Source organism: Lissotriton helveticus, chromosome 1_1, assembly GCF_964261635.1.
Source record: "Lissotriton helveticus chromosome 1_1, aLisHel1.1, whole genome shotgun sequence".
In the NCBI taxonomy this organism is placed as follows: Eukaryota; Metazoa; Chordata; class Amphibia; order Caudata; family Salamandridae; genus Lissotriton; species Lissotriton helveticus.
This window is the reverse complement of record NC_136057.1, coordinates 902,378,166-902,405,245: the sequence shown is the minus strand read 5'-3', so window position 1 is coordinate 902,405,245 and position 27,080 is coordinate 902,378,166. Positions and strand designations below refer to the sequence as shown.

The following is a 27,080-nucleotide window of genomic DNA, read 5'->3' as shown; positions in this document are numbered from 1 at the left end:
AACGTTTTTTGAAGTGCAAAAGCACGCACAAAGATATTTTCGGATTCATAATTGCACCCAGAGCAGGGCTAGCCGTACCGGGCATCAGGCATTTCCCTGGGAGGCTGGAAGTGGGAGCTGGTTTTGTTACTGGGGGCCGGTTTTGCAGCAGTCGGAGCTGGTTTTGTTACTGGGGGCCGGTTTTGCAGCAGTCTGTGCTGGTTTTGTTACTGGGGGCCGGTTTTGCAGCACTCGGAGCTGGTTTTGTTACTGGGGGCCGGTTTTGCAGCAGTCCGAGCTGGTTTTGTTACTGGGAGCTGGTTTTGTTGCTGGGGGCCGGTTTTGCAGCAGTCGGAGCTGGTTTTGTTACTGGGGGCCGGTTTTGCAGCAGCCGGAGCTGGTTTTGTTACTGGGAGCTGGTTTTGTTACTGGGGGCCGGTTTTGTAGCAGTCGGAGCTGGTTTTGTTACTGGGGGCCGGTTTTGCAGCAGTCGGAGCTGGTTTTGTTACTGGGAGCTGGTTTTGTTACTGGGGGCCGGTTTTGCAGCAGTCGGAGCTGGTTTTGTTACTGGGGGCCGGTTTTGCAGCAGTCGGAGCTGGTTTTGTTACTGGGAGCTGGTTTTGTTACTGGGGGCCGATTTTGCAGCAGTCGGAGCTGGTTTTGTCACTGGGGGCCGGTTTTGCAGCAGTCGGAGCTGGTTTTGTTACTGGGGGCCGGTTTTGCAGTGGGGCTGCAATACCAGCCCCCAGTAATAAAAGTGCTTCACACTTGCTCCCTCTCCTCCCAACCCCCTTTTCGGGGGCTGGTCTGACAAAATTGCCAGGGCTGCTTTAGGTTCCCAGCCCGACTGCACCCTATTTACAATTACGCCTGAGTAAACGTGAATTCTCAAAAGCTTTGCAGAAGCACTCCTAGGAAACCGCATTTATCGCATCTTCCAAGAATACTCTTGAAAGCCTTTGTTAACTCCCTCTTAGAAAAGAAACACGAAGATAAAGCATCTGAGTTTTACTCCAAATGTAGAAGTCAAGTCAAGTCAAGTCATAGCATTTATATAGCGCACTACGTACCCAGAGGGTTTCAAGGCGCTTAGGAGGGGAGGAGGATTATTTGTCAAATATCCACGTTTTAAGCTGCTTTCTGAACGCTAGGTGATTCTGGGTGAGGCGAAGGTAAGCGGGGAGTGAGTTCCATGTTTTGGCAGCCAGGTATGAGAAGGATCTGCCTCCCATGGTGGTCTTGTTGATGCGAGGTACAGTGGCGAAGGCTTGGCTGGAAGAGCGAAGTTGACGGGAGGGGGTGTAAAAGGACAGTCGAGAGTTGAGGCAATCTGGTCCGATGTCGTAGAGTGATTTGTGTGCGTGGGTAAGCAGTCGGAAGGTAATCCTCTTATTGACGGGTAGCCAGTGGAGGTCTTTAAGGTGACCAGAGATGTGTTCGTTGCGTGGGATGTCTAATATGAGTCTGGCTGAGGCGTTTTGGATTCGTTGTAGTTTCTTCTGGAGTTTAGCGGTGGTACCTGCGTAGAGGGTGTTTCCGTAGTCCAGTCGGCTCGTGACTAGAGCGTGGGTGACTGTTTTCCTTGTTTCGGAGGGGATCCAGCGAAATGTTTTTCTGAGCATGCGAAGAATGTTAAAGCAGGAAGAGGATACGGCGCTGACTTGTTTGTTCATTGAGAGTGAAGAATCCAGGATGACGCCAAGATTCCGTGCGTGGTCTGTCGGGATGGGTGCATTTCCGAGGGCTTCCGGCCACCAGGAGTCGTCCCATGCAGAGGGGGATTTACCTAAGATGAGGACTTCTGTTTTGTCTGAGTTCAGTTTCAGACGGCTTTGTTTCATCCATTCGGCGACTTCTTTCATTCCTTCGTGTAGGTTGGTTTTGGCGGTGCTGGGGTCCTTGGTGAGAGATAGGATCAGTTGAGTGTCATCCGCGTAAGAGATGATGTTGAGGTTGTGTTGGCGGGCGATGGCCGCGAGGGGGCTCATGTATACGTTGAAGAGGGTGGGACTGAGTGAGGATCCTTGTGGTACGCCGCAGATGACTTCGGTGGCCTCGGACTTGAAAGGTGGGAGGCGGACTCTCTGGGTTCTTCCGGTGAGGAACGAAGTGATCCAATCCAGTGCCTTTCCTTGGATTCCGATGTTTCTGAGGCGTTGTAAAAGGGTGCTGTGGCAGACTGTGTCGAAGGCTGCAGAGAGGTCGAGGAGGATGAGGGCGACTGTGTCTCCATAGTCCAGCAGAGTTCGAATGTCGTCTGTTGCTGCGATGAGGGCGGTCTCAGTGCTGTGTTTGGCTCGGAAGCCAGATTGTGAGGGGTCGAGGGAATTGTTGGCTTCGAGGAAGGCGGCGAGTTGGTTGTTGACGGCTTTCTCGATGACTTTGGCCGGGAATGGAAGAAGCGAAATGGGGCGGTAGTTTTTGAGTTCGGTGGGGTCTGCTGTTGGTTTTTTCAGAAGGGCGGTGAGTTCAGCGTGTTTCCAGTCTTCTGGGAAGGTAGCGGAGTTGAAGGAGCAGTTGATGACGTCTCGGAGGTGCGGAGCTATGACGGAGTCTGCTTTGTTGAAGATGTGGTGAGGGCATGGGTCTGTGGGGGATCCAGAGTGGATGGAGTTCATCAGGCGGATGGTGTCCTCAGTGGAGATTGGCATCCAGGCGTTAAGGGTGTTGACGGGGGGAAGATGGTCAGCTGATGGTAGGGTGGGTTGGCTTCCGGGTTGGTTGTCAAAGCTGTTGTGGATGTCAGCAATCTTGTTGTGGAAAAAAGAGGCTAGGGAATCGCAGAGGGTTTGAGAGGGGGTGATGTCGTTGGAGTTGGCCGAGGGGTTAGAAAATTCCTTGACGATGTTGAAAAGTTCCTTGCTGTTGTGGGCGTTATTGTCAAGTCGATCTTTGAATGCTGTTTTCTTGGCTTTTCGGATCAGTTGGTGGTGAGTGCGGATGGCGCTTTTGAAGGCGTCCTTGTTGTTGGTGGATGGGTCTTTTTTCCAGGCCTTTTCAAGGGAGCGGCATAGTTTCTTGGACTTCTTGAGGTCGTCGTTGAACCATGCGGCCTTCTTGATGCCAAGTTTGTGTTGACGTTTTTTCAGTGGTGCTAAGGTGTCGGCGGTTTTGGATAACCAAAGGGAGAGGTTGGAGGCGGCTTCGTTGGCGTTAGAAGAGAGGGCTGGGGAGGTTTGAAGGAGCGATGTGGAGATCTGTTCTGTGGTGATTTTGTTCCAGTTTCTTTGTAGAGTTGGTTGGAGGTGGATGATGGGTTTCGGCTTGTTGTAGGTGAAGTGAACGCAGCTGTGGTCAGTCCAGAGGAGATCCGTAGTGTGGCTGAAGGAGACATGGTTGCTGGAGGTGAAGATGGGGTCGAGAGTGTGACCTGCGATGTGGGTGGGGGAAGTGACCAGTTGTTTAAGTCCGAGGTTGTCGAGGTTGTCTAAGAGGGTGGCGGTGTTGCGGTCGCTGATCTTTTCAAGGTGAAAGTTGAGGTCTCCCAGAAGGATGTAGTCTTTGGAGGGGAGCGCGTGTGGGGTGATGAAGTCCGTGATGTCTTCACTGAATTTTGCGCGTGGGCCTGGTGGTCTGTAGAGGAGGGTGCCTCTGAGTGTGGTCTTGGGGTCGATGTGGATCTGGAAGTGAAGGTGTTCGGAGTTGGCGAGGTTGGCATCAGAGCTGGTTGAGATGCGGATTGTTTTCTTGTGGACGATAGCGATTCCACCTCCTGTATGGTCGGTGCGGTCCTTGCGTGTGATCTTATAGTCATCAGGGATGGCGATGGCGATGTCAGGGGCGGAGGAAGCGTTCATCCATGTTTCCGTTAGGAAGGCGACGTCAGGAGAGATGGTGTCTAGTAGGTTCCAGAGGTCAATGGCGTGCCTATGGACCGAGCGGGTGTTGAGAAGGATGCATTCTAGGTGGTTGGGGTCGGGAATCTGTGTTGTGGTCGTAGCGGAGTTGGTGACGGTGCTGCTGAATTTGCAGGAGTAGCAGGAGAAAGGTCCATGGGTGCGTCCAGGAGCGGCTTGGACGCAGGTGGGGGCGCGGCCGGGGTTAAGGGCTAGGAGGGTGGCGGCATCGTAGGTAATGCGGGGGGGGTGGGAGGCGCGAGGGGCAGGGGGTCTGGCGCTGGGCGCGGTCCAGGCGTAGACGGGCTTACCTTTGGCGCACCTTCGGCGTGTCCGAAGCGCGTGGACGCTGCGCGTGGGGACATTGGCCATAAATGGATGGTGGAGGGGGCGGAGCGTGGGAGGGTCAGCTGGGGGGCGGGATCAAGGTGTGGGAGGTGGTGTGGGACGTCACAGCAGACAAAATGGCAGCAACAACAACAACAAATGCTGCGAGGGGCACGTCGAAATTGGCCAAGATGGAGCGTTCAGGGGACAAATAAAGCACAAGTTTCTAGTGGTACAAAGCGCTAAGGAAACGATGGGGGCGCTAAGGATTGTGCAAGCAATTAATACACAGAGCCCAGAGCGAGGGATTTAAAAACGGCAGGAAGCGAGGTAAAGCCCACAGCAATAATACACAGTCAGTAAGGTGATCCCAAGCTCCGCAGTGCGCTACGTAGTTGTAAAAGCGCAGATTACACTCAGCAGTTTCTTATAGCAAAGCAAAGCACAAATTACACTTAGCAGTTTCTTATAGCGAAGCAAAGCGCCAATTACATTCAGCAGTGTTCTATAGCAAAAGCAAAGCGCCAAATACACTCAGCTGTTTTCAAAGCAAAGCGCCAAATACACTCGGCTGTTTTAAGGTACAGCAAATCGCCAAATATACTCAGCAGTTTTCAATAGCAAAGAGGCCCACAGCGTCTAGCAGGGCGCAACGAGGAGGTACTTAGCAGAATTGAAGCGCTATGTCAGGGCTCGAGTGAGGAGGAGGTGAAGTGAGCGACCGCTTCTATCGAGGATATGGCGGTCACAGCTCTCCGATGGGATACGGTCGGTGAGTAGCTACAGTGAGTGGGAGGGTCAGCTGGGGGGCGGGATCAAGGTGTGGGAGGTGGTGTGGGACGTCACAGCAGACAAAATGGCAGCAACAACAACAACAAATGCTGCGAGGGGCACGTCGAAATTGGCCAAGATGGAGCGTTCAGGGGACAAATAAAGCACAAGTTTCTAGTGGTACAAAGCGCTAAGGAAACGATGGGGGCGCTAAGGATTGTGCAAGCAATTAATACACAGAGCCCAGAGCGAGGGATTTAAAAACGGCAGGAAGCGAGGTAAAGCCCACAGCAATAATACACAGTCAGTAAGGTGATCCCAAGCTCCGCAGTGCGCTACGTAGTTGTAAAAGCGCAGATTACACTCAGCAGTTTCTTATAGCAAAGCAAAGCACAAATTACACTTAGCAGTTTCTTATAGCGAAGCAAAGCGCCAATTACATTCAGCAGTGTTCTATAGCAAAAGCAAAGCGCCAAATACACTCAGCTGTTTTCAAAGCAAAGCGCCAAATACACTCGGCTGTTTTAAGGTACAGCAAATCGCCAAATATACTCAGCAGTTTTCAATAGCAAAGAGGCCCACAGCGTCTAGCAGGGCGCAACGAGGAGGTACTTAGCAGAATTGAAGCGCTATGTCAGGGCTCGAGTGAGGAGGAGGTGAAGTGAGCGACCGCTTCTATCGAGGATATGACCTTCAGTGATACATTTCTGATTTCTTTGTTAATCGGGGCCTGTGTGTTGCAGAGGAAGGCCAGCATTAGTGCAACACACTACTGAAAACCCCTAAATGTTTTACATGTGTGCATAAACCCTCAACCTCTCCCAATCTGGACCCTAAAAGGCAGACTTTTAAAACAGATTTTAAAAGTATCCAGATTGACTAATAGAACGAGTGGAGAATGGACATCAACCTTTCTGATCTCAACCATATTGTAAGCATGTAAACGGGATCGTCCAATTGTGCTATTTAATGTACATGGCAGGGCCGGCTCTAGGCTCACAGAGGCCCTGAGCAGGGAGCGTAGGTAGGGGGCCCGAGGCCGCCAAATCCCTGCCAGGGGCCGCCACGCAAATATGTCTCTAAGGATATATATTGGCGTGGCGGCCCCTGGGGTTTGGCGGCCCTGTGCAGGTGCACAGCTTGCACATGCCTTAGGCCGGCCCTGTACATGGTGTGGAGGTTTCAGCTGGAAACTGATATGTGCTCTTCCGTAGACACAAATAATCTCCTGGCATAAGGCGAGCAGCTAACCATTCATATCTTTACACAAGTGCATTTAAAGCACAGGAAATGAGCAATTATCAGAACAAGCCAAAGTTCTTACAGCTGGGAAAACAGCATCTGCCCGGGAATCCATTTCATGCAATGGAGTGACATCACTGCTGTAAGAACCTAAACAGAGGTCACCTTCGACCTCACAGAATGTACCTTTCTATAGTGATATGCAGACAGTTAGACCTGAAAGCCTTAGGGTTGTCTTGCTCCAACTTTTTGCCTGCCTCCCTCCCTCCATTTTCTGTACTTGTTTTTGCTGGCTTCAAGACTCTGTGCACTTTTCTACTTCTAATCAGTGCTACAGTGCTTGTGCTCTCTCCCCTAAACAAAGTATGATTGGCTCATACCCAAGAGGCATATTTAATTTAACTTTGAAGTCCCTAGTAAAGTGCACTACATGTGCCCAGGGCCTATAAATTAAATGCTTCTAGTGGTCATGCAGCACTGTTAGCGCCACCCACATAAGTAGCCAAATAACTGTGTCTCAAGCTGCTATTGCAGGGCCTGTGGGTGTGCAGTTTACTGTCACTTCGACTTGGCATTTAAAACTACTTGCCAAGCCTTAAATTCTCCTTTATTACATATGTGACCCCTAGGTAACCCAAAGAGCAGAGTGCTATGTAAGTAAAAAATTAGGACATGTACTTTTAGGTTTTACCTATTCTAGTAGTGACAAACAGCTACATTCGTTTTTCAATGCTGTGAGGCCTACTCCTCTCAAAGGCTAGTGTTGGGAATTCCTTTAAATACCTTTAAGCTGTAATTTCTAATCAGAAAGGAGTAGCTTTTTCATGTTACATATCTTTGGAATGTTAATGATAAATCCTCTTTACTGGTAAGGTCGGATTTAACATTATTATTTTAGAATTGTCACTTTTAGAAAGTGGACTTTTCTCTGCTCTTATCGCTCTGTGTGCCTTACAGCCTGTCTCTAATACAAGTCTAGGCTAGGTGACAGTTCCCTTTGTGCGTTCTTTCTAGACAGCCACAGACACAGGAAGGTCTGAGTGTGATTTAGCACCCATCTGCATTCCGATGGGTCTTCCTGGGCAGATGGGAGGAAGGGGCTCACCCTGGCACTTCAGGGGGTAGTGGCCTGACCCCACAGAAAGGACTGATAACCCCCCACTGGTAGTCTGGAGAGAGGGCTGGGTTGAAAAGGATACTGGTGCACTTGAAAACCACTTTTTGAAGTTTCCCTCCCATCACAGGCACATTTGGGTAGAAGTATTGGGTCTCTGATCCCTTCAAATCAGACACTTCTGGATCTTGAACTGAACCTCAATCAGTGGACTACGGTGCTGCCCAACGGTCTCAACTGGACTGCTTTTCTGGAAGGGCTGCTTTCCTGTTGTTGCCCTGCTGCTCCCGGACTATGCTGGAAGGAGAGCTGAAGTCTGACTTCCCTTCAAAGTTATCTCCAAGGGTTTGTTAGCTTGCCTTCTGTTCTTGAAGTCCCAGGGATACAAAAGACTTCCTGCAGTTCTGCTGGTGCTGCTGAACTCTGCATTCTGAATCCTACCCTTGCCTGAGGTGCCCCCTCCAAGTTCTGGGATTCAGAAGTGGGTTCAGCAGCTAAGCTTCTGCCAAATCTGAATGGGAGGGAACGCGAAGCCTCGCTGTACAACTGACAGCTCTCACAACTGATGCCGGATGACATGGAGCCTTGCGAAGCCTTGCCGCACAGCCTCTCGGAGTCGAGACCAGCCGGTGCAAAGCCTCGCTGTACAGACTGCGCCTCAAGATCCAAGTTACTGTGGTGAGCAGGCCGAAGTGGGTCCCTGCAGCAGGCATGCGCTCCATCGTGGTCAGCCTGAACTTTGAATTTACACCAGTCCCTTGCAACCTGAAGTAACCTTTTTAGAGTTACCTGCTACTAAGTGCTTCATTTAATTTATTTCTACAAACTTCAATATCTCGCCTTCTACTAGATGTATTTGGATCGTTTTGGCCTGGTTTTACTCAGATAAATATTCTCGGTCTTTCTGCAATATGTGGAGTTTTTTTGTGGTGTATTTACTGTGTTGTTGTACGGTGTGTATAATTCTTTATTGATTGGTTAAAAAAAACATTTACAATTTACGACATGACAAAGATTAAAAATGACTGTGATAAAAGCTTTAAAACAATTAATTTGGAATAGTTTAGAATTCAAGGGCTAATAAGATCTGATAATGTTCCGATGCAGTACATAAATCTGGGTTTCTTGTAGTCTCTGATTTGGATGTTGTAACTCTTTAACTCGACCGCTCTGCTATGCTGGGAAGACTTTTAGGTTGGAGAGTGGCTTCGAGGAGTTTTAACGCTTTATGGACAAATTTCGCAAGCCCAATGTTTAGCTTGGTGTTGTCGGGATCAAGAGCGGCCATTATTGCTTGATGGCAAGATCGAACTCCCAACATAATACATTGGCCTCGCAACAGTGACCGTCTGGCTATGAGCAGTGCAGGGCATGCACAGACAATATGTTCCATAGATTCTAAATGGTAGCCACACAGTCTGCATTCCGTGTTGCTACACGCTCGCCGCCATTCCGGGAGGTACATCAGAAAGGGCCATTCTCCCATCCTCACGGCTAGAAACTTGCGTTTCCAATAAAGTGCATATGTGCTTGACAGGTAGAGCGGCTGCACACCCATTTTAAAATTGCCAATTACAGCCCAGGCGTGCCTCCTCTTTGAGAGTATCGCCCTGTCCGAGTGAAAGGACCACAGTCTTACGGATTTTTTAATGGCAGACTTAAACACCGAAAAAGATGGATTAATGTCCCAGAGGTCTTTTGCGCCTAGTAACTGTAGGCTATAACCCAGAAGTCGCCGATGCTTGTGGCTTGTCTGTTTTCGCTGTATTTCCTGCCAAAGTCGGGCCTCCAAGGAACCCTCCTGGGCAAGGCGCAGTCTATGACAAAGTTTAATGAATGCGCCTGCCTCCACTCCATGCTGATCTTGGAGACCAAATTCAAGTCTCATTTGAGCTGGTGAGGCAGATTTTGGCAATCCAAAGGCTCTTTTAAAAATGTTTGTTATTAACTTGTTTATTAATATACTGCTTGTGGTTGTGGTTGGCTTTCATTACTTTCAGCATAGGTGTCAAACTGGGACCTAGTAACCGTTTTGCCAACTTTGCAGCAGCCACATCTAACGACAGGGCTTTGATTTTTAATGCTTCTTTGTGCTTGTTGAAGGAGCCTCTTCTATCCAGAAAGATGCCCAGGTATTTTTAACTTGGGGTTGAGTCTAGCTTTATTTTGTTGAAGTACCACCTTTCTGTTGACCTTTTTTGCTTCCCAAAAGAGATGGTTTTAGTTTTTGACAAGTTAAGCTCTAAATGGTTTCTTGTCGTATAGGGTAGCAATTCATCCAGTAGTCTCTGGAGACCCACTTTTGTGTGGCTTAAAAGCACTAGATTATCGGCGTAAAGCAAGTTGGTGATACGTGTCCCGTCAAGTTGGGGAGGATGGCAGTTTACACTGTCGAGAACTGGAGAGAGGTCGGATATAAACAAAGTTAAAAAGAAGTGGGGCCAATATGCACCCTTGTTTGACTCCTGTTTCAGTTTGGATCTTCCTGGAGACATGGCAGCCTTCGCCTAGCTTTATTCTTATCCACGTTTCTGTGTGAAGTTGAATTATTGCCTGAAGAAGAGGCTGTGGAATGCCCCATGATTTTAATTTCTGCCATAACAGGCCCCTGGGCACACGGTCGAAGGCTGCTTTAAAGTCTACAAAGCAGCAGTGCAGCTGGATATGTTGGCAGGTTGCTTTTTCCATCAAGACGGTTAGCGTTAACAAGTTGGTTGAGGTACCGGAGTTAGCCACGAAGCCCGTCTGGTTGAAGGGAAGGCGTCCGGTTGATTCGGTCCAAGCCTGTAGCTCCTCCAAAAGAATATTAGCAAAGTACTTGGACTCCACATCAAGAAGCCCTACCATTCGATAATTTTTTGGCTCATTTCTCTTCCCGCCTTTGAAGATTGGGTGAATAACTGCGCCTCGCCAGGATTCTGGGACCGTGTTGTTTAGACTGCAGTAGAGAAATAAAGGAGTCAAGTATTCTGACCATAGGCTAATGTCAGATTTAAACATGGCTTGAGGTAGGCCATTCGGGCCTGGAGCTCCATCGGCTCTGGCTTTCCTTATGAAGCTTGAGATCTTGTTTTTTAAGGCATCCGGCGACACCGTGGGATCTAGTGAAGTATCACTCCTTTTCATTGGCTCCTTGTGAATGTGATCTTCAGATGGAATGACTACCGGCCAGGCCCGCCTCAAACTCTCCAGACCCGGAATAAGTCTCAAGAGGTTGACAGGGCTGGCAGAGTCAGTGCTGTTTGTGCTGGTATCTCTGAAGTGAAGGGATAAAAACTCACACCAAACTGCTTCGCTGATATTTGCGTTACCATATCCACTTGCGCTTTGTTTACTCCTGTTTACAAGGGACCAGAATTGCTTTGGGTTAGGATTTTTACTTTCGTGGATCAACTTGAACCAGAATTGATCCGAGGCCGCTAGTTTCTCCTTTTGTGCGGCGATTCTGAAGGCAGCTTGAGCTTGCTTATAATTATTATAATACGTTTTATTGCTGGGGATCTTTCTTGATTGGCGGAGTGTTCGATTCCTCTCCATTCTTAATTTCCTTGTGGCTTTTGAGATGTAGAATTGAGAAGTTTGGTTTCTCTGGCCCCTCCTTTTTGGAAGTTCATTGAGAAGAAGATTTGTAAGAGAGGTCCAGCCACTGACAACATGAGTGTTTAGCTCTAAAGAGTTTTGTAATAGGGCTCTGCTTTTTGCCGTCAGGGATGGGGCCGAGGAATCTGACCACTTTATCCGCTTTAAGTCCTCTGTGTGGCTGCCTAAGTGGGAGTGGGCCAGTTCTTGGTGATATAGGTTGCGGGTGGAAAGTGTTATTATTTGTGCCCGATGGTCACTTTCTCTTTGCGGAGCAATTTGTTGTTGTACTGGTTATTGCACAAATACTTTACACTTTCCCTTCTAAGTTAAGCCTGCCTGTTCTGTGCCGAGCGACTAGAGGGTGAGCACAGGATAATTTAGGATTGTGTTGCAACTTACCCTGACTGGAATTGTGGTCCCTACTTGGACACAGTAAATACCTCTGCCAACTTTACACCCCAATTCTAACACAGACTATTCCCCAGGATATAGGATTCTTCTGATGCTACACGCAAGAGTGCCACTGCGTAGAGCACCTTTTTTTTTATAACAGGGGATTTCTTGGAGCTGAATCGGACTATAAACACAGACTGTGAAAAGGAATAAACAGCAGCTCAATATAACAAACATCGTGAAATGCAAGTTCACCTGATAGTCAATTCCACCGACATTTTAATGCACTCATAAGAGTTGCTATGCAACATTTGTGTGATGGGAGGTAACGACTACAAAACACCCAATCAAATCAATTAACCCCACAACACAGGTAAAACTCCTAAGCATCTACAGGAAGGCCATACAACTGAGGCAGGCAACATAGAAATAATAGATATACATATACAGATATCAAAAGCAGACTGTGCACACCAAGCCAATATGATCAGTCCACTAATCACATTATAGATTGACATATACAAGCAACACCAACAAAGTCTGTGCATCGACTACACAATAAATCTACCCATGAATGTGCAAGTAACCACAGTAGCGAAATGGACAATGTAACAGAGGCTGTTAAGAAAATTGAGCCATAAACCACACCGTGACATGGCAGAATCCATTGTGGACTATTCCCAATACCTGCATTGGTCAGCAGTCGTCCCCCCCCACCCCCCACCAAAAAACAAGCATTGGCAAAACCAGTAGGTTGTGCCTATGTGAGAGCTATTGGCTTTGACAATGTCTTTTAGCCATGTTAGCCATGTTGTACAGCAGCATGGCTGTGCAGCGTGGCTAAAAGTCAGAAACAAAGCTCAACAAGGCACCAAGCACTGGCCTCATCATGGGTCCCAACATTGACGCCACGGACAACAGGAGGGTAAAAAAGTGGTAGGGCTCGAGTGCCTGCTTTCCGAAACTGTATTTGTTTCAATAGCAGAACCAGTTGCTCTAAGGAAAAAAGGCCACTTTAAGAAAAGTTTCTCATTTGTGAAGGGGATGGTTGACTGTTGTTCCTTGTGGGCCACCATATCTGTGTTTATAGGCAATCGCAAGAAGTCACAAATAACGATCTGCCTAATTTTCATTAAACAAGTTTTTCTGCGACCTGTGCTGCAAATGGAGACTTTGCAATACAACCCATTAATGCCAAGGTCGCATCTCAAAATCAGAGACATTTTGTAGATATTTGTGAGTAATTTACAACAATTATTTACGACCTGTTTCTTAGCACATCTGACCCTTATTTTTAAATTTTAAGAAATTACCTAAAATATTTGAAGCTATTCACAAAAACTACTCTGGGAAGTGTATTTTAACCAAAGGGCACTTTCCTTAATATAAGTGAAAACAACAATGCTGCAACCCACACAGTCCGAAACACTCAAACCCCCGTGAAGTGTCAGTTGTGGCGCTGCACATTGCCGGTCAAAGTCTGTACCATCTCGTGAACCTCCTATAAACATGTTGTGATCTCCACCTGAAAGGATCCCGAATTCATCAGGTGCCCCTGGCTGAAGAGACGCTCTCCACCAAGTGTTCAGGCCTAGTCAGCACTTGGACACCATCCAGCTATAAAAGCCGGATCACAACATGATCCGAAGCCTCCAACCTCGCTGCGCGGAGACACATCCTCTTTCTGTTTGAACAGCTGCATGACCCGGCCCGGGCGGCGCTGGACGCCGTCCAAGGGTCCCCATTCCAGAGGAAGGCGAACCGCCAGCCAAGCAGAAAGCGCGCCCGCCACAATTACTGTGCAAGAAGGGACCTGCTGGCGCGAGCATTCCCTCCTCACCGCACAAGACATGCAGGCAGGGCACGGCGCTATGTGCCCAGCGAGCAGACTGCCAGGTATAAGCCCAGGGCGGCATTTCCTGGCTGCGCCTTCTCGGGGGGGGGGGGGGGGGGGGGGTGAGAGGGTGGCAGCTGCCCCTACTATTTTACAACTTGCAACTCACCAATATGAGAACAGACCTTTTTAAAAGTCACTGACTCTAGTGGTTGATAATTACAGGATGTTTTTTTCCCTGCTAATTATCACTCTGACCTGAAGTTCACTTCCACCAGTAAAGTAATTACAACGACCCAACGCATGGGATCAGGGTTCAGGTCACGCGAATGTTCAAGGACAACAGGGCAGCCCCATCAGGTCTGCTGGACCTGGAATAGCCGGGTCTAATTTGGAGTTTTCATTTTAGTCTGTTGCATTCTGGGAGTTGCAATGGTGGCTGAAAATCATTGAAACACATGGGTCAGAGGTACCACATTACTATAGTTTTAAAGCAGTAGGACATGGTGTCATCTGGTGTGACTTTCTTATAGTAATGCCATCCTTGTGGTTTTTTTTTTAAAACAGGAAGTTGTAATTTTGTCTAATTCCAGTGGAGCTTTTGCGCCTGCTGCTTTGCCCTCACTTCTGCGGTTAAAGGAAGTGGGTAGTGGCGACTGAGCAAATGGCCTTAGGACAGTGAGAGCTGGCTTCTAATTTTGTGTTTCTCATTTTCACCAACCGTATGATTCTGGTCAAATTATCTGACCTCCAGGCGCTTTGAACTGATAATGAGAGAAGAAACCGTGCAGGTGCTAACTAGAGCTCTCCCTTTGACTGCCTCTCCCCTCACTTCCCCCTCATCACACCCTTTGGCATCTGCTCTCACCCTGACCTCGAATACCAGTTTTGTATCCTCAGCGTCTCAAGGCTGAGATGCTCAGGGTACAATATAATGTTCTCTATAAAGCGAGCTACAGCCCTTTGGAGCTAGGTTAGAGCTACATGAAGTTAGTAAACCCCTATGATTAAGCTAAATAATTGGCCCCTTCCCGGTTCCCTGTTTCCATCTTCCTCAGGGCAGAATACTAAATACTGGAATACAAAAGGAGTAGACATTAACAAGGATTCCCCCCCGCCCCCCCCCCAACACACACACAGTGGCGGCTCCTCCGCTAGGGCAGAGGAGTGTCACCCCCACTGCTTTTAAGCAGTGTAAGTAAAGGAAACCTAAAATGATAATTCAAAGTTATAATCATTGTATTGTTTCCAGCTGCTTTGGGAGCGGGCTGCTCTGCTCTCAGAGCAGGGGAGGAGTGATTTGCCCACTCCAAGTGCACACTGACTGTTTGGCCGGCCCTCTGGGGCCGGGCAAACAGTCATGCGCACATCGCATGTTCTCCATACAAGCTGCATTACAGCCTGTTTGGAGAACATGCCCAGGTCCACAGTCCCCGTCTGAGCACTAAACCACGGCGCTCAGAACATTCAGTGATTGGTCAGGGGAGCCTGGGTGCTTTCTGGTTCCTTTTCAGCACAGTACTGACGCAGAGGAGAGACACGGCGGCAATAAGGTATTTTTTTTTACACCCCCTCGCAACTGCCCCCGATCAGTGCCGGCCATCACTGCCCACACACCGCCCCTCGGGGGTGTAAAAATTCAACTGCAGACAGTGGTAAAGTATTACTAGCATCCTGTGGGGAGCCCACACCAAAGTGAGAGCCCACACCCAAGGGTTCCCCTTAATTAATTAGAGTTTCGTTAGGAAAGGGCTGCGGATTACTCGATTTACCGAGCGCCACAAGTTTTTTAGATAAAAGTGCGAGGAGTAAGACTTAGTTTCTATTGTTCAGGTGAGGAAGTTTCTAGGCAGGGCCTCTCCTTCTTTGCCTCCAATTACTGTAGCAGAAAGGCTGAATGACAGCTAGATGCAAGTTTTTATGGGAAAATTAAAGAACTTTATTTAATTGTATTTACCCTGAGGGGGATGGAAGGGTGCGTGTGTGTGCTGGTGTTTCCATGGCCTACAGTGATATTGCAACACATGTACATTTTTTCTTTCTACAGTTTTGCATGCTGTCTCAAAGAGCCGCCACAATAATCCTAAAAAATCCTGCATGAAAACAGACTTTGCCTTAAAATCTATTAAAACTGCCCACCAGTGCCTGAATCTACATATGCCACCCCTCCATTGAAGATCACAGCTAACTCCTATTAAATGTATCTACCATATAGAAACTTGAATGCATGGCATGGTTTCCTTAACCCGTTGGCTGCTTCCGCTTTTTTGCGGCAGTGCGGCCGTTTTAAAAAACTGGCGCGGTCGCGTCAGCCATTGGCCGACGGCAGCACCAGCGAGGTAGTGCTGCCGTCGGCCAATGGCCGACGGCAGCAGACAACGGGTTAATAATGCAAGACTAATCCCAATTACACAAAAAACAGCAACAAAAATGAACCCATGGTTCTGCAGCATTGTGCTGCCCAGCATAAAGGACTACACAACAACATGTCAGGGGTAGTAAGTGCTATATGTTTAGAATTACAATACAAAAGGCGATGTATAAGACACACTAATAGTAATACCATAACATTCAGTGGATGGGCAGTAGTTTGTAGTTTATACTTTGTACATAATAATTCCCATTTACTGCTTGCCACTGCAAGTACACTCACATTTGATGCAACTGCTAAGGATCATGTCCATCACCCAGCACTGTACTAGTCCACAGCAAATAAACTGCTCATCACCAACTGATCAGGCATGCAATACCAGAAGAGATCGGCTACATGCTGCTGGCCAATGGAGGATTTTTTATCCAGTTCAGCACTGCAGGTCCCAACTAGCTTCATACTGTGGCAGCTTCCTGACAGGTCACAATGCCAATGAGATATGGGATGCTATTAACAAAGTCCATCCCAGCAGATCTCTCCGCCATTGCTCCAGTTAACCTATGTCTGCTCAGGACCATAACCTTTAAAGTAAATATCTCAGAATAGACAACCCCATGCAGTCACCAGCTAAGTGGACGACGAACATCAGAAGTACAATAAAGGGACCTGCAGAGCTGTTCACTGCTGCCAGCACACAGAAAACCATAAACTGCACACCTCACACGTCTTCATCCATCACAGTGCTAAACACTGCGTCCCATAAAATGATGGTCATCACCCATGACATGGAAACACTTCCCACACAGAATCAAAGCAGAGACAACACACTTCCAACCATACACCCTACAAGGTATACTGTGCTACTCATAAAGGCAAGCGCTTCTGCCTCCACCTAGGGGTAGTAAGAGCTGTATAAATACTCCAGTACAATACACCAGATACTCAGTGAAATGAAAGGCATAACAATGTTATTATGCTGTGAGATTAGCATTTAGGCAATATATGTCAGTGTGGGTTGAACGCTACATTAATACCGCAGCAGTGCACAACTAGCGTTCTAGCATCACTGGCATCAGGATTGTGCATTTGCAAGGGTCCCTGATCATCAGGATGTTTCAGACTATAGTCACGATCAGGTAGCTGTGGAAGAGAACTTGCTGCACATCCAACTGGACAGTAAGGGTAAGTGAGATATTTACTTGTATAATTAAAAAAAAGAAATGGTGCTACAATGATGTCAGACACCTTCCTACCTGAGGGTGTCCCTATTGTCCTGACCGTGTGGTTAAAGCTAACTTATAATGAAAAAAGGGGGGGTTGCATCGCAGCACTCAAAGCAACTGGTACAGAATAACAACCCAAACACACAAAAGAGGAGTAGCAGTATAAAGAAACTGACAATTGATCTAATTGGCGGCATGCGCCTAATTTTTTGCTCCACCCCAGGCATTGTTCTGCGCAGGGGTGTTGTTAGCAAGCCCAATGAAGAAGCATGCCACAATTTTTGGGTGAGGGTAGTTTAAAAAAAATTAAACGCATGCCACTAATTACATCAATTGTCAGTTTCTTTATACTCCTACCCCTCTTTTGTGTGTTTGGATATTTGTTGGGGAGGTTGGTGTCAGGGTTTAACCTCTCCCCCTCACATGTGTCTCTTACATAATAAAAATCAACAGGCCATACATTTTTTAGTCAAACATTTGGTATATATTCTTAATAAATTGATGAGAATCTAAACATCAATGCAGCCAAGATGTGTTTCGACCCATTAGACTTCCTCAAGGCTATTATGGTAGACTGGGTCACAAAATATGGTGGATGGAGATGGAAAGGATTAAAGTAGCCCCAAAAGATATGTTGCAAAGTCGACTTATATTCACAAGAAGAAATGGAAAGAGTTGAGCCAGTAAATAAAAAATAGTTGGTAATTCTCGTTGGCTAATCTCATGGTAGCAGCTGCTCTACAGTACACACTTATGTACTATGTGAAATTAAATGTAAATTATTTGTGGCAAGTGTACGCCGCGCCACAGTGAGAAAGGCAGAGCAAAGGCTATGATTAGCTTCTAGTACCTGTGTCGCTGTAGTATATATTTATATTTGTTCATTAATTGGAAGCCAAAGCATTAACAATTGAAATGCTGTACTCTAGGACAATTCCAGTACTCTTTTGCTGTATGCACAGAACATATAGTAATCTTGATAAAATATCATGTTTGGGGCAGGATGCCTTCTTTTGTAAAGTCATTTCCACATAAAGTATTTGCGATTATGAGAAGCACCAATGAATACACTGGTTTTTGCTTCAAATTCATGAGCTTTAGTCTCGAGGCAATCTCCTCTTTTCTATCTTTGATAATAAGTTGATTTGAACCAATGTGAAGTCTGAGATCTGAGAATCCATTTAACAGCAGTGGTGAGAAGGATCTATTTATCTATCATACTCTGCAAATAGTTTACATAAGTTCCTAGTTAGCGAGTTCTGAAGAAAAAAGGCAAGAAAAATTAGCTGCATAGAGCTACTTCTGCTAAAACATGTTGCCTGGGAATTTCTCCTATGTACTGATAAATTCTATATGATTGGTGGATGATAGTACATTATTTTATTAAATATGTCGCGAGGAAGGCCGGAGTAAATCAGATTTGAGTTGAAATGCATCCCCTACCGCCCCAAGACTTGTGACCCTCTGTAATTGAAGGGACCCATTTTGCTAAGAAAATTCTTTCTCTTTTGCCGTTTTAAAGAAGTAGTTCTAGTTACAAAGATTAGTTTGTCTAGCTTTGATTATTATTGTGTAAAGTAAGTCAGAATACATTCTGTGTGTAAATAAGATTGTTTTTTTTATATAATAGAGATATTTCTGTGAAATTTTGGATTGCATTTTTTTTTAATTTCAACGTATGTTGGACACAAATATAGAATATATCCCTCCGAATACCTGTTCTGAGACGCTTACTCGCACACTTCACAGTTGCAAACTAGAATGTTTTTTAGGGTAGGAAACTGCCTGTAGAAGGCGATTGCATTTTAGGTGTTTGTTAAGTTGCATGGTTGGTTTTAAACTTAAAAAGCGTAATAAAACGCAAAGCAAACAAAGTTAAGAACAAAAACAAACAAGCAAGCACTGGCAAAGTCAATATATCTCGCCAATGAAAGATCTTTTGTTGTACACCAGAGTGGCTGCTGTTCAGCATGGCTTAAAGTTAGTGGGGTAAAAGCATTTGTGTTTTCGTGCCTGATTTACTGTATTTCTGTTCACAATTTTGTAAAGAGCTCTGGGGTCTAGCTAGAGCTATATAAAACTTATAAAAATAAAAGCGAGTTGAGTGGCGTACAGTGGAGAAGAGTTGAGTGGAGTGTCATGAAGTCGCATAAAGTGAAGTTGTTTAGAGTGCTGTGGAGTGTCATGGATGGAGTAGAGTGTCATAGAGTGGGGGTGTAGAGTTGAGGGGTATAGAGTGGAGTAGAGTGTCTGATTGCAGTTGAGTGTTGCAGAGTGGAGTGGTACAGAGTGTTGTTGAGTGGTGTAGAGCAGAATGGAGTGGCGTGGAGGGTGTTGAGTGGAGTATAGTATTGTAGAGTACAGTGACGTATAGTGGGGTAGATTGTCGCAGAGTGAAGTGGCATAGAGAGAGTGGAGTGGTGTAGGAGAGTGGAATGGCATAGAGCGGAGTAAAGTATTGTTGACCTGAATGATGTAGAGTGGAGTGGCAAAGAGTGGAGCAGTAGAGTAGTGTGTCGGGCAATACAGTGGAGAACAGTGGCATGGAGTGGTGTAGAGGGAGTCACATAGAGCGTTGTCGAGTGGAGTAGAGTGTTGTGGAATGAACTGGCATAGAGTGGAGTAGAGTGTATTAGATTGGAGTAGAGTGTCATTGAATGGAGTATCGTGGAGTGGAGTGTCACAGAGTGGACTAGAGTGAAGTGGCGTAAAGTACAATAGCGCAGAGTAGATTGCGTGGAGTGGAGTGATGCTGAGTAGAGTGACAGAGTGTCAAGTCAAGTCAAATGTTTATTATGTCAATTAATAAAAATTGTTACAAAAGATTCAAATAAAATCTCACACACTTTGTTTCAATTAATTCGTACCAAGCGAGTTTTGATATATTATATCTTACTAAAACTAACAAAGATGATTTTTACGGACGGTGCATTAAAAACAGATAAAATCAGTAAGGTGCTGGTATAAAACAATAAATCAATTCAATACTGTAGGATCCTTCCCCTTATGTGCAGACTTTGGAAGTCTTGCAGGGGAGGGTTGGGGTCACAGAGTTATAAATACATTCAAAATTATCTTTGGGATGTTCAAACCAAGTTTTAAATTAAGAGTTTCAATGATGTTAGGGGTCCGATGGTGGCATAAGTAAGCGGAGTGCTAAATATACATAGGCAATTTCATTTCAATGAAGTAAGAGATGTACAATCCTAAATAAAGCATGAATTCTTCGGGCCTAATAATTTCAGTTCAAAGGTGTGTTGTGCTAGTTTTACCTAAAAGTTCTTTGGCCTTATGTGCACACTTAGCAAACCTTGCCAATTCCATTGGAGTCTCCAGATTGAAAAGCAGTTTCATGGCTTTAGTACAGGTTCGCACCCCGTGTTTTAGAAACAAGGGCTTTAATAAAGTGCATCGTGCGTGCAACAAACAATGGCATGTGCAAACCAGATGGACCAAGGATTCTTCATATTGGTGGCAAAGTCTGCACGTTGTTATTGCTCCCAAGGTTTTCCAGCGCCTGTTAATGTCTTTAATCGGCAAGGCCATTAGTCTCACCATAAAAATGTGTTTTAAAATCGCCTTGTTTGATGCCATATTGAGGTATGGTTGTCATAGGTGGGCTTCATAGGAACTTGCAAGTATCCCAATGTTGCTGCTGGAAGAGTTCAGTTCCTTCAAGAGTGACAGAGTGTAGTGGCATAGAGTACAGTAGAGTTGAGCGGTGCAGAGTAAAGTGCAGTGCTGTAGAGTGCAGTGACATAGAATGCAGTGGTGCAGAGTAGGGTGCATTGAGTTCAGTGGCGAAGCGTGCAGTCTTGCAGAATGCAATGACACAGAGTAGAGTGCCTCACAGTAGAGTGGCGCCGAGTGCAGTGTTGCAGAGCAGCGTGTCGCAGAATGCAGTGGTGTACAGTAGAGTGCATTAGTGTAGAGTGCAGTGGCGTAGAGTGGTGCAGAGTAAAGTGACGCAGAGTGCAATGGTGTAGAGTAGAGTACAGTGGTGCAGCGCAGATTAGCATAGAGTGCAGTGGCGTAGAGTATTGGTTTTGAGTATAGTGGTGTAGAGTGCATTGCGTAGAGGTCAATGGGGTGGAGTGCAGTGATGTATAATAGAGTGGCGTAGAGTGTCGAGTGGAGCAGGGTAGATTGCAGTGATGTAAAGTGGAATGGCGTAAAGTGGAATGGCGCAGAGTGGAATAGAGGGGCGTTGAGTGCAATGGCGTAGAGTAGATTGTTTCAGAGTAGAGTGCAGTAGCATACAGTATAGTTTTGTAGATTGCAATGTCAGAGTGCAGTAGATTTGAGTGGCTAACTGTGGATTGGCGCAGAGGCGATGAGAGCAGAGGTACATAGTACAGTAGTGTGGGGTAAAGTGCATTGGCTTAGAGTAGAGTGGTGTAAAGTAGAGAGGCCTTGAGTGAAGTGGTATAGAGTAGATTGGTGCAGAGTAGAGTCCAGTGGCATAGTGTGGAGTGGTGCAGAGTAGAGTGCACATGCCTGGAGTGGTGCAGAGTAGAGTGGACTGGGGTAAAGTGGATAACACATAGTGGGGTAGCGCACTGCCAATACAGACAACACATATTTAATTGAAAGGCCATTACATTTGTACAGGCATACAGTTTTACTGGTTAAAGTATACAGTGCGCAAATAATGTGTGGAAATGTCATCACCTAGAGCAATTATTTGCTTTGATAGTATTAAAATATTTGTTTCAACCTACACTTCAGAATCACAAAAATCGTGCTTCATGTGTGCTTTACATCAACTACGAAACCTGCACAATTCCTTTACAGGCATTTAAATTTTGTTTTGTGCTAGAAAAAAATAACATTGTACAGGAGAAAGATCATTACATAAATCCTCTCACTTTGAAGTCAGAGAAAGAAAAGTAAACACCAAGCTCCCTGGAAGACAGAGCCTGCCTGGCATTTGACCTCGATCTTTGAATGCACCTCAAATGTGACAAGATAAGAACAAGTTTTAAAGGCCTGTTTGCAGAAATTCAGTAATGGTGGAAGAATGCAGTAAATATGGTTTGGGCAAAGGAAGGAATGAGCTCAAGCTGGACAGCCTAAAACAAATAAAGGCAGCAAGCAAATGTGAGCAGATAAACACAACGCCAATGGTAAGCAATGCGAAGAATGCATTCCCTGGGAAGCTTTTTGAATGTCCCCAAGATGTCGTTAGCCTCTGGTAGGCTTCAACCTAAAAAGAGGAGAGGTGGAGAGATGGGGAGAAGACAGAGGTAAGAAAAAGGGGGTATTCCATCAGGTCCGAGTGAGAAAATTCTTCCTGTAAACTACACCTCTGAGTAGCCACACTGTTTCACCGCAGCCGGAAGTTGTGCCCTCTTATAGGCAGCACATCTGGAGGCAGGGAATCACAAGTGCATGGTTTCCAAGCAGTGGCCGCTTACCTGCGACAACTGAAGGCTGTGCCAGTCAATGTCCCCTTACTACACAACATAGCCTCCCACTGAGAGAATCCCAACAGCAGGAAGTCCTGTCCTTTCCAAGCTAGATTTCCGGCTTCAGAAGGTGAAAAGGTGTGCGGCTTCAACCATGCAGCAAGCCACTTCGCTCAATAAGTCTGGAATATATTACCACCTTTACGAAGAGAGTACATTTCAAACTTCGGGGTAACATTTTCTCTTGTTTTTTTAAAGCGCCCACCCCCAGACAATATCCACAAATGTATGAGTTGATCAGTGTTTACCTCTGTATTCACAAATGCACTTTCTGGAGCTAAATTCAGCAAATACTGTTCCTATGAGTCAGCAATCAGAATGTACCCTCGCAAATAGTGTTTGAGCCCACAAATGTTAAACTTCGGTGTGAAATATGGTTTGTGAACGAAGCCACAGAACTCCCACGCCCGACAAGTGACTAGTCTCCAACAAACAGAATCCTAGAAATAGCAGAGAGGCACAACTCATAGGCACAGCAATAAAACTCTTTACAACATGGGTGGGAAACAGAGAATGGCAGGAAATGTGGCACAAAACTGCAGACCTATCATTTCACTTTTAGTCCTGACCCATTATTAGCAGGTGAGGTGTGTCTGTAGGAAGGAAACAACTTCCCAGCTCTGTAATACAGTTAAACCCTAAACAGAAAGCAAAGAGAACATCACCATTGGGGAGGGTGCAAAGCCAAAACACACACAACAAAGAGAACGTAAAGACACACCAACAACCAGTACAAGAAACACCAACATGTAAAGCAAGACAAACACAACTGTAAAAGCAGTAATATTAAAAACACGCTGGAAACAAGGCCAACAACAGACACGAAAAAGGCAATATAAAGAGTACACGCCAACTGCATATAAAATAAGATAGAATAAAAGGCAAAAGAATGTCAACAAAAAGAACAAGACATGCAAAAAAGAGACACATAAAATATGACATGCAAACTAAGTAAGACGCGAACCACCTGTAAAATGAGGCTGCTCCTACAATGAGTGCCCACATGAAGTGATGGGCAGTCGATGGAAGAGCCATCTCCTCACACTACATACACTCTATTGAACAGCCTTACTGTGAGGACCTCCAGTGGGAATACAATAAGTACAATAGGGTGCGTCCTCGTACGTAATAGCACCGTTCCCACTCAAGTAACGCAATGACCAGCATGAAGCAGTGTGACGTCACCACGGCAGATCAAAGAGTACCAAAACCTTCTACGTACAAAGACGTCACTGGGTCACACTAGTGAAGCAGCTCCTCCTGCGAAGGTGAGGGGCGACCCACCGGGTCAGACACACAGGAAGTGGCAAGCCGGACACATGCCCTGCACTGTGCAGCGAACAGAAGAAAAACGAAAGAAGCGAAGGCGTGCTTTCCTTCCACTGACCTTTGAGAACTTGTGAAAGAGGCAGGGCTTCTGGAGAAAGCATTACTCACGTCTGTACCTGAACCCACCATCCGCTGGTGACTCAAGAGAAGACAAATATCTTCTGGGAACAACCTGAGAGGCTGCAAGAATGCGGATCTCTGGGGCCTATGCTGGGCGCTCCTACTCCAGGCCTTTTTGAGACAGCTGGCACAGCCTCAAAACTTCTGCACCAGCCGTGTACTGCAGGAAGGACGCTGAGGGGGGGTGTATGCACACAGGAAGCGGGGCTGCTGTGCCTTTGGCAGAAAAGAGAGGTTTTACCTCGACAACCGCCAACTATTTCTGCCATTGCATTGTCTAAAAATCCATGCCCCATAGCCCAAAAATCCATAATCTCAAAATCCTTACCAAGAAAACCATAACCACCAAATTTTGGGGCTAGATGTTTCCGATACCGGTCACAATTGAGGCGAGAGGGAGGATCCCTCCTCTCCCTAAATAAAAAGAGCAATAGTGGCAAACATACTGGGTTGCAGCTGTTTCGTGGTAACCAGTTCCCTGTGTTTTCTACATACTAACTACCACTACACCTACCTTAAGAAATCAGCAGCAGACTGTCAGCAGAAGTGGAACTAGCAGCCACATTCCACCACCTGCTGCATGAAATATATGCAATCATAGCCACATCCAGCCACCTACTGCGTGAAATATATGCAACCATATTCACATCCAACTACCTACTGTGTGAAATATATGCAACCATAGTCACATTTACCCACCCGCTACGTGAAATGTATGCAACCATAGCATAATCCAGCCACTGCTGTGTGAAATGTATGCAGCCATAGCCACATCCAACCGCCTACTGCATGAAATGTATGCAACCATAGTCACATCCAACCGCCTACTGCATGAAATGTATGCAACCATAGTCACATCCAACCGCCTACAGCATGAAATGTATGCAACCATAGCCACATCCAACCACCTACTGCATGAAATTTATGCAACCATAGTCACATCCAACCGCCTACTGCATGAAATGTATGCAACCATAGCCACATTCAACCACCCGCTGTGTGAAATGTATGCAACCACAGCCACCCGCTGCATGAAATGTATGCAACCATAGCCACATTCAACCACCCACTGCATGAAGTGTATGCAACTGTAGCCACATCCAACCACCTGCTGCGTGAAATTAATGCAAACATAGCGACATCCAGCCACCTGATCCGTGAAACGTATGCACCCATAGCCACATCCAGCCGCCTACTGCATGAAATGAATGCAAACATAGCCACATTCAGCCCCCTGCAGCGTGAAATGTATGCAACCAAAGCCACATCCAGCCACCTGCTGCGTGAAATGTATGCAACCAAAGCCACATCCAGCCACCTTCTGCATAAAATGTATGCAAACATAATAACATCCAGCCACCTACTGCATGAAATGTATGCAACTATAGCCACATCCAGCCAACTGCTCAGTGAAACGTATGCAACCATAGCCACATCCAACCAAACACCTGCTCCGTGAAATGTATGCAACCATAACCACAGCCAACCACCTACTGCGTGAAATGTATGCAACCAAAGCCACATCTAAACACCTACTGCATAAAATGTTCGCAACCATAACCACATCCAGCCACCTGCTGCGTGAAATGTATGCAACCGTAGCCACATCCAACCAACCACCTGCTCCGTGAAATGTATGCAACCATAACCACAGCCAACCACCTACTGCGTGAAATGTATGCAACCATAGCCACATCCAAACACCTACTGCATAAAATGTTCGCAACCATAGCCACATCTAGCCACCTTCTGCGTGAAATGTATGCAACCATAGTAGAAAAAGGCTAAATCATACATAATGACATTTCTTATATTGATTGCACTTGAAGACTTACCAAAATTAAAAATTACTGTTAGTATTAAGTATGGGGTCAGTGTTAGCAGTGGACTCACGTCAACAGCGAGTTAGGCATAATGCTTAGCATTTAGTGTAGAGGTAGGCAGGCATACGGTGTCTTTGTTTACTTCCATTCAGGGCTTGGGGTTAACAGCAGTGTTAGGATCAGGGGCAGGAGACAGCCCTGCGGCTAGCTTTAAGAGTAAAACTGGGGGTAGGGGAACATTAGGCTGGTGGTTAGTGTTGCGTTATTACTACATTTGTCTTCATCTCTTATTTATGCATTGCGGGCGATACATTTCGGCGTTATGTTCCAAGTAAAACTGCTTACTCATTACAGTTTATGAATTATGTTCCATTCCTATTTCGTCGCTTGTTTCTTCTTCCCTCCTGCTAAAATAGCCACTACCAACTGCAGTGCGGCTGGTAATCAAAACTCACCCTGGTACTAACTTTCCCGAAACTGTCCTGAAACCTAGAACACCGACAGCAGCAAAGAGAAATCGCCAGAGTAGAAAGGAAATAAACACACTCCTCCCAGGCAGAGGCTCCAGTCGGGAGGACCCACCCGCGAACAAATGCCGCTGGAAGGGGCTACCGAGGAAAGGAGGGCTCCGGCCGTACGCGGAAGGAGGGTTCAGAGGGAGGAAGCATCCGAGCCTGGAGTAATTCTTCTGCCCAAGCCTTGGTCCGGATGCACAGTTTCCTCCAAACTTTCCGCCTGTAACTCACCAGCACTCATGGTTCCCCCGCGGGGCTCCGCTCCACTCTACTCCCGATCCCGCTCGCAGGCCCAGGGACAGTCCATGGTGAGCTCGGTGCTGGTTGGGGGGGGGACCCCTGCTCCTCTCCAGGGCTCCTCTACTCCACGCTGCGCCTTGGACAGGATGCGATCCGATCCCCAGTGGCGCTCCGTGTCCGCCCGCGATCAGCTGCAGGCACTCCGAGCCACTGTCTCCCGTGCAGTCAGGTGCCGCCTGCTGGCGAACAAGCGGTAGAAAAGAATAAAACACGCTGCAGCAGCTGCCAGCCTCCTGGGCGAGAGCAAGAGACGAAGGGGCGGGGCACTGGTCTACGTCATAATGAGAGGTCCACCCCACTGAAAAGGTAGGGGTGACAGCTGAGCCATCTGTGCTTCTACAATGAGATGAGCTGCCCCGGGGACACAAGATAACCGCGAGGGGAACAGCCCAAGCTTTTGTGATGTCATGATGAGATGATCCGCTCCATGGACTAAAGACAAAAGACTAGCCCTTGTGACGTCACAGTGCTATGCTCAGCCTCAGTCACAAGGTGTGTGGTGTGGTGGGGGAGGGTATCTCCTCAGAGGCATCTTAAGGATTTGGGGGGCCCTGGGCCAAAAGTATTTGGGGGGCCCCTGCTAGGAACAGCTTTGAATTTATGATCCAATTTCAGCTATTTCATGTCCTTTTTGGCAAGGTCAGTGACAGTGCACAGACACACTAGTCCAAATTCTAATTGTGTCTACATCAAATATTCAGGGATAGTGACTTGTGTTTTCAATATTCTAACACAGCAGCAACTCACTAATATCACTGCAAATAATCTCTGCGACCCCCTCCCATTTCTCATATGTAAGGTCTTGTTTTGATCTAAAAGAACCCTTTTTAGGTCACGCCTGCGATTGCAGGGG

The 27,080-nt window shown here is 46.6% G+C and overlaps 1 protein-coding gene across 1 annotated transcript in view; it reads right to left on the bottom strand.

Moving 5' to 3' along the window:
* FGD6 (FYVE, RhoGEF and PH domain containing 6) overlaps positions 1 to 26,437 on the bottom strand; it is a 266,156-nt gene extending 239,719 nt beyond the window's left edge. Inside the window, exon 1 of the mRNA XM_078675951.1 lies at positions 26,159 to 26,437. Coding sequence (XP_078532077.1) covers positions 26,159 to 26,168 — 10 coding nt within the window. The 5' untranslated portion in view covers positions 26,169 to 26,437. The remainder of the gene's footprint in view (positions 1 to 26,158) is intronic.
* Positions 26,438 to 27,080: the final 643 nt, after the last annotated feature.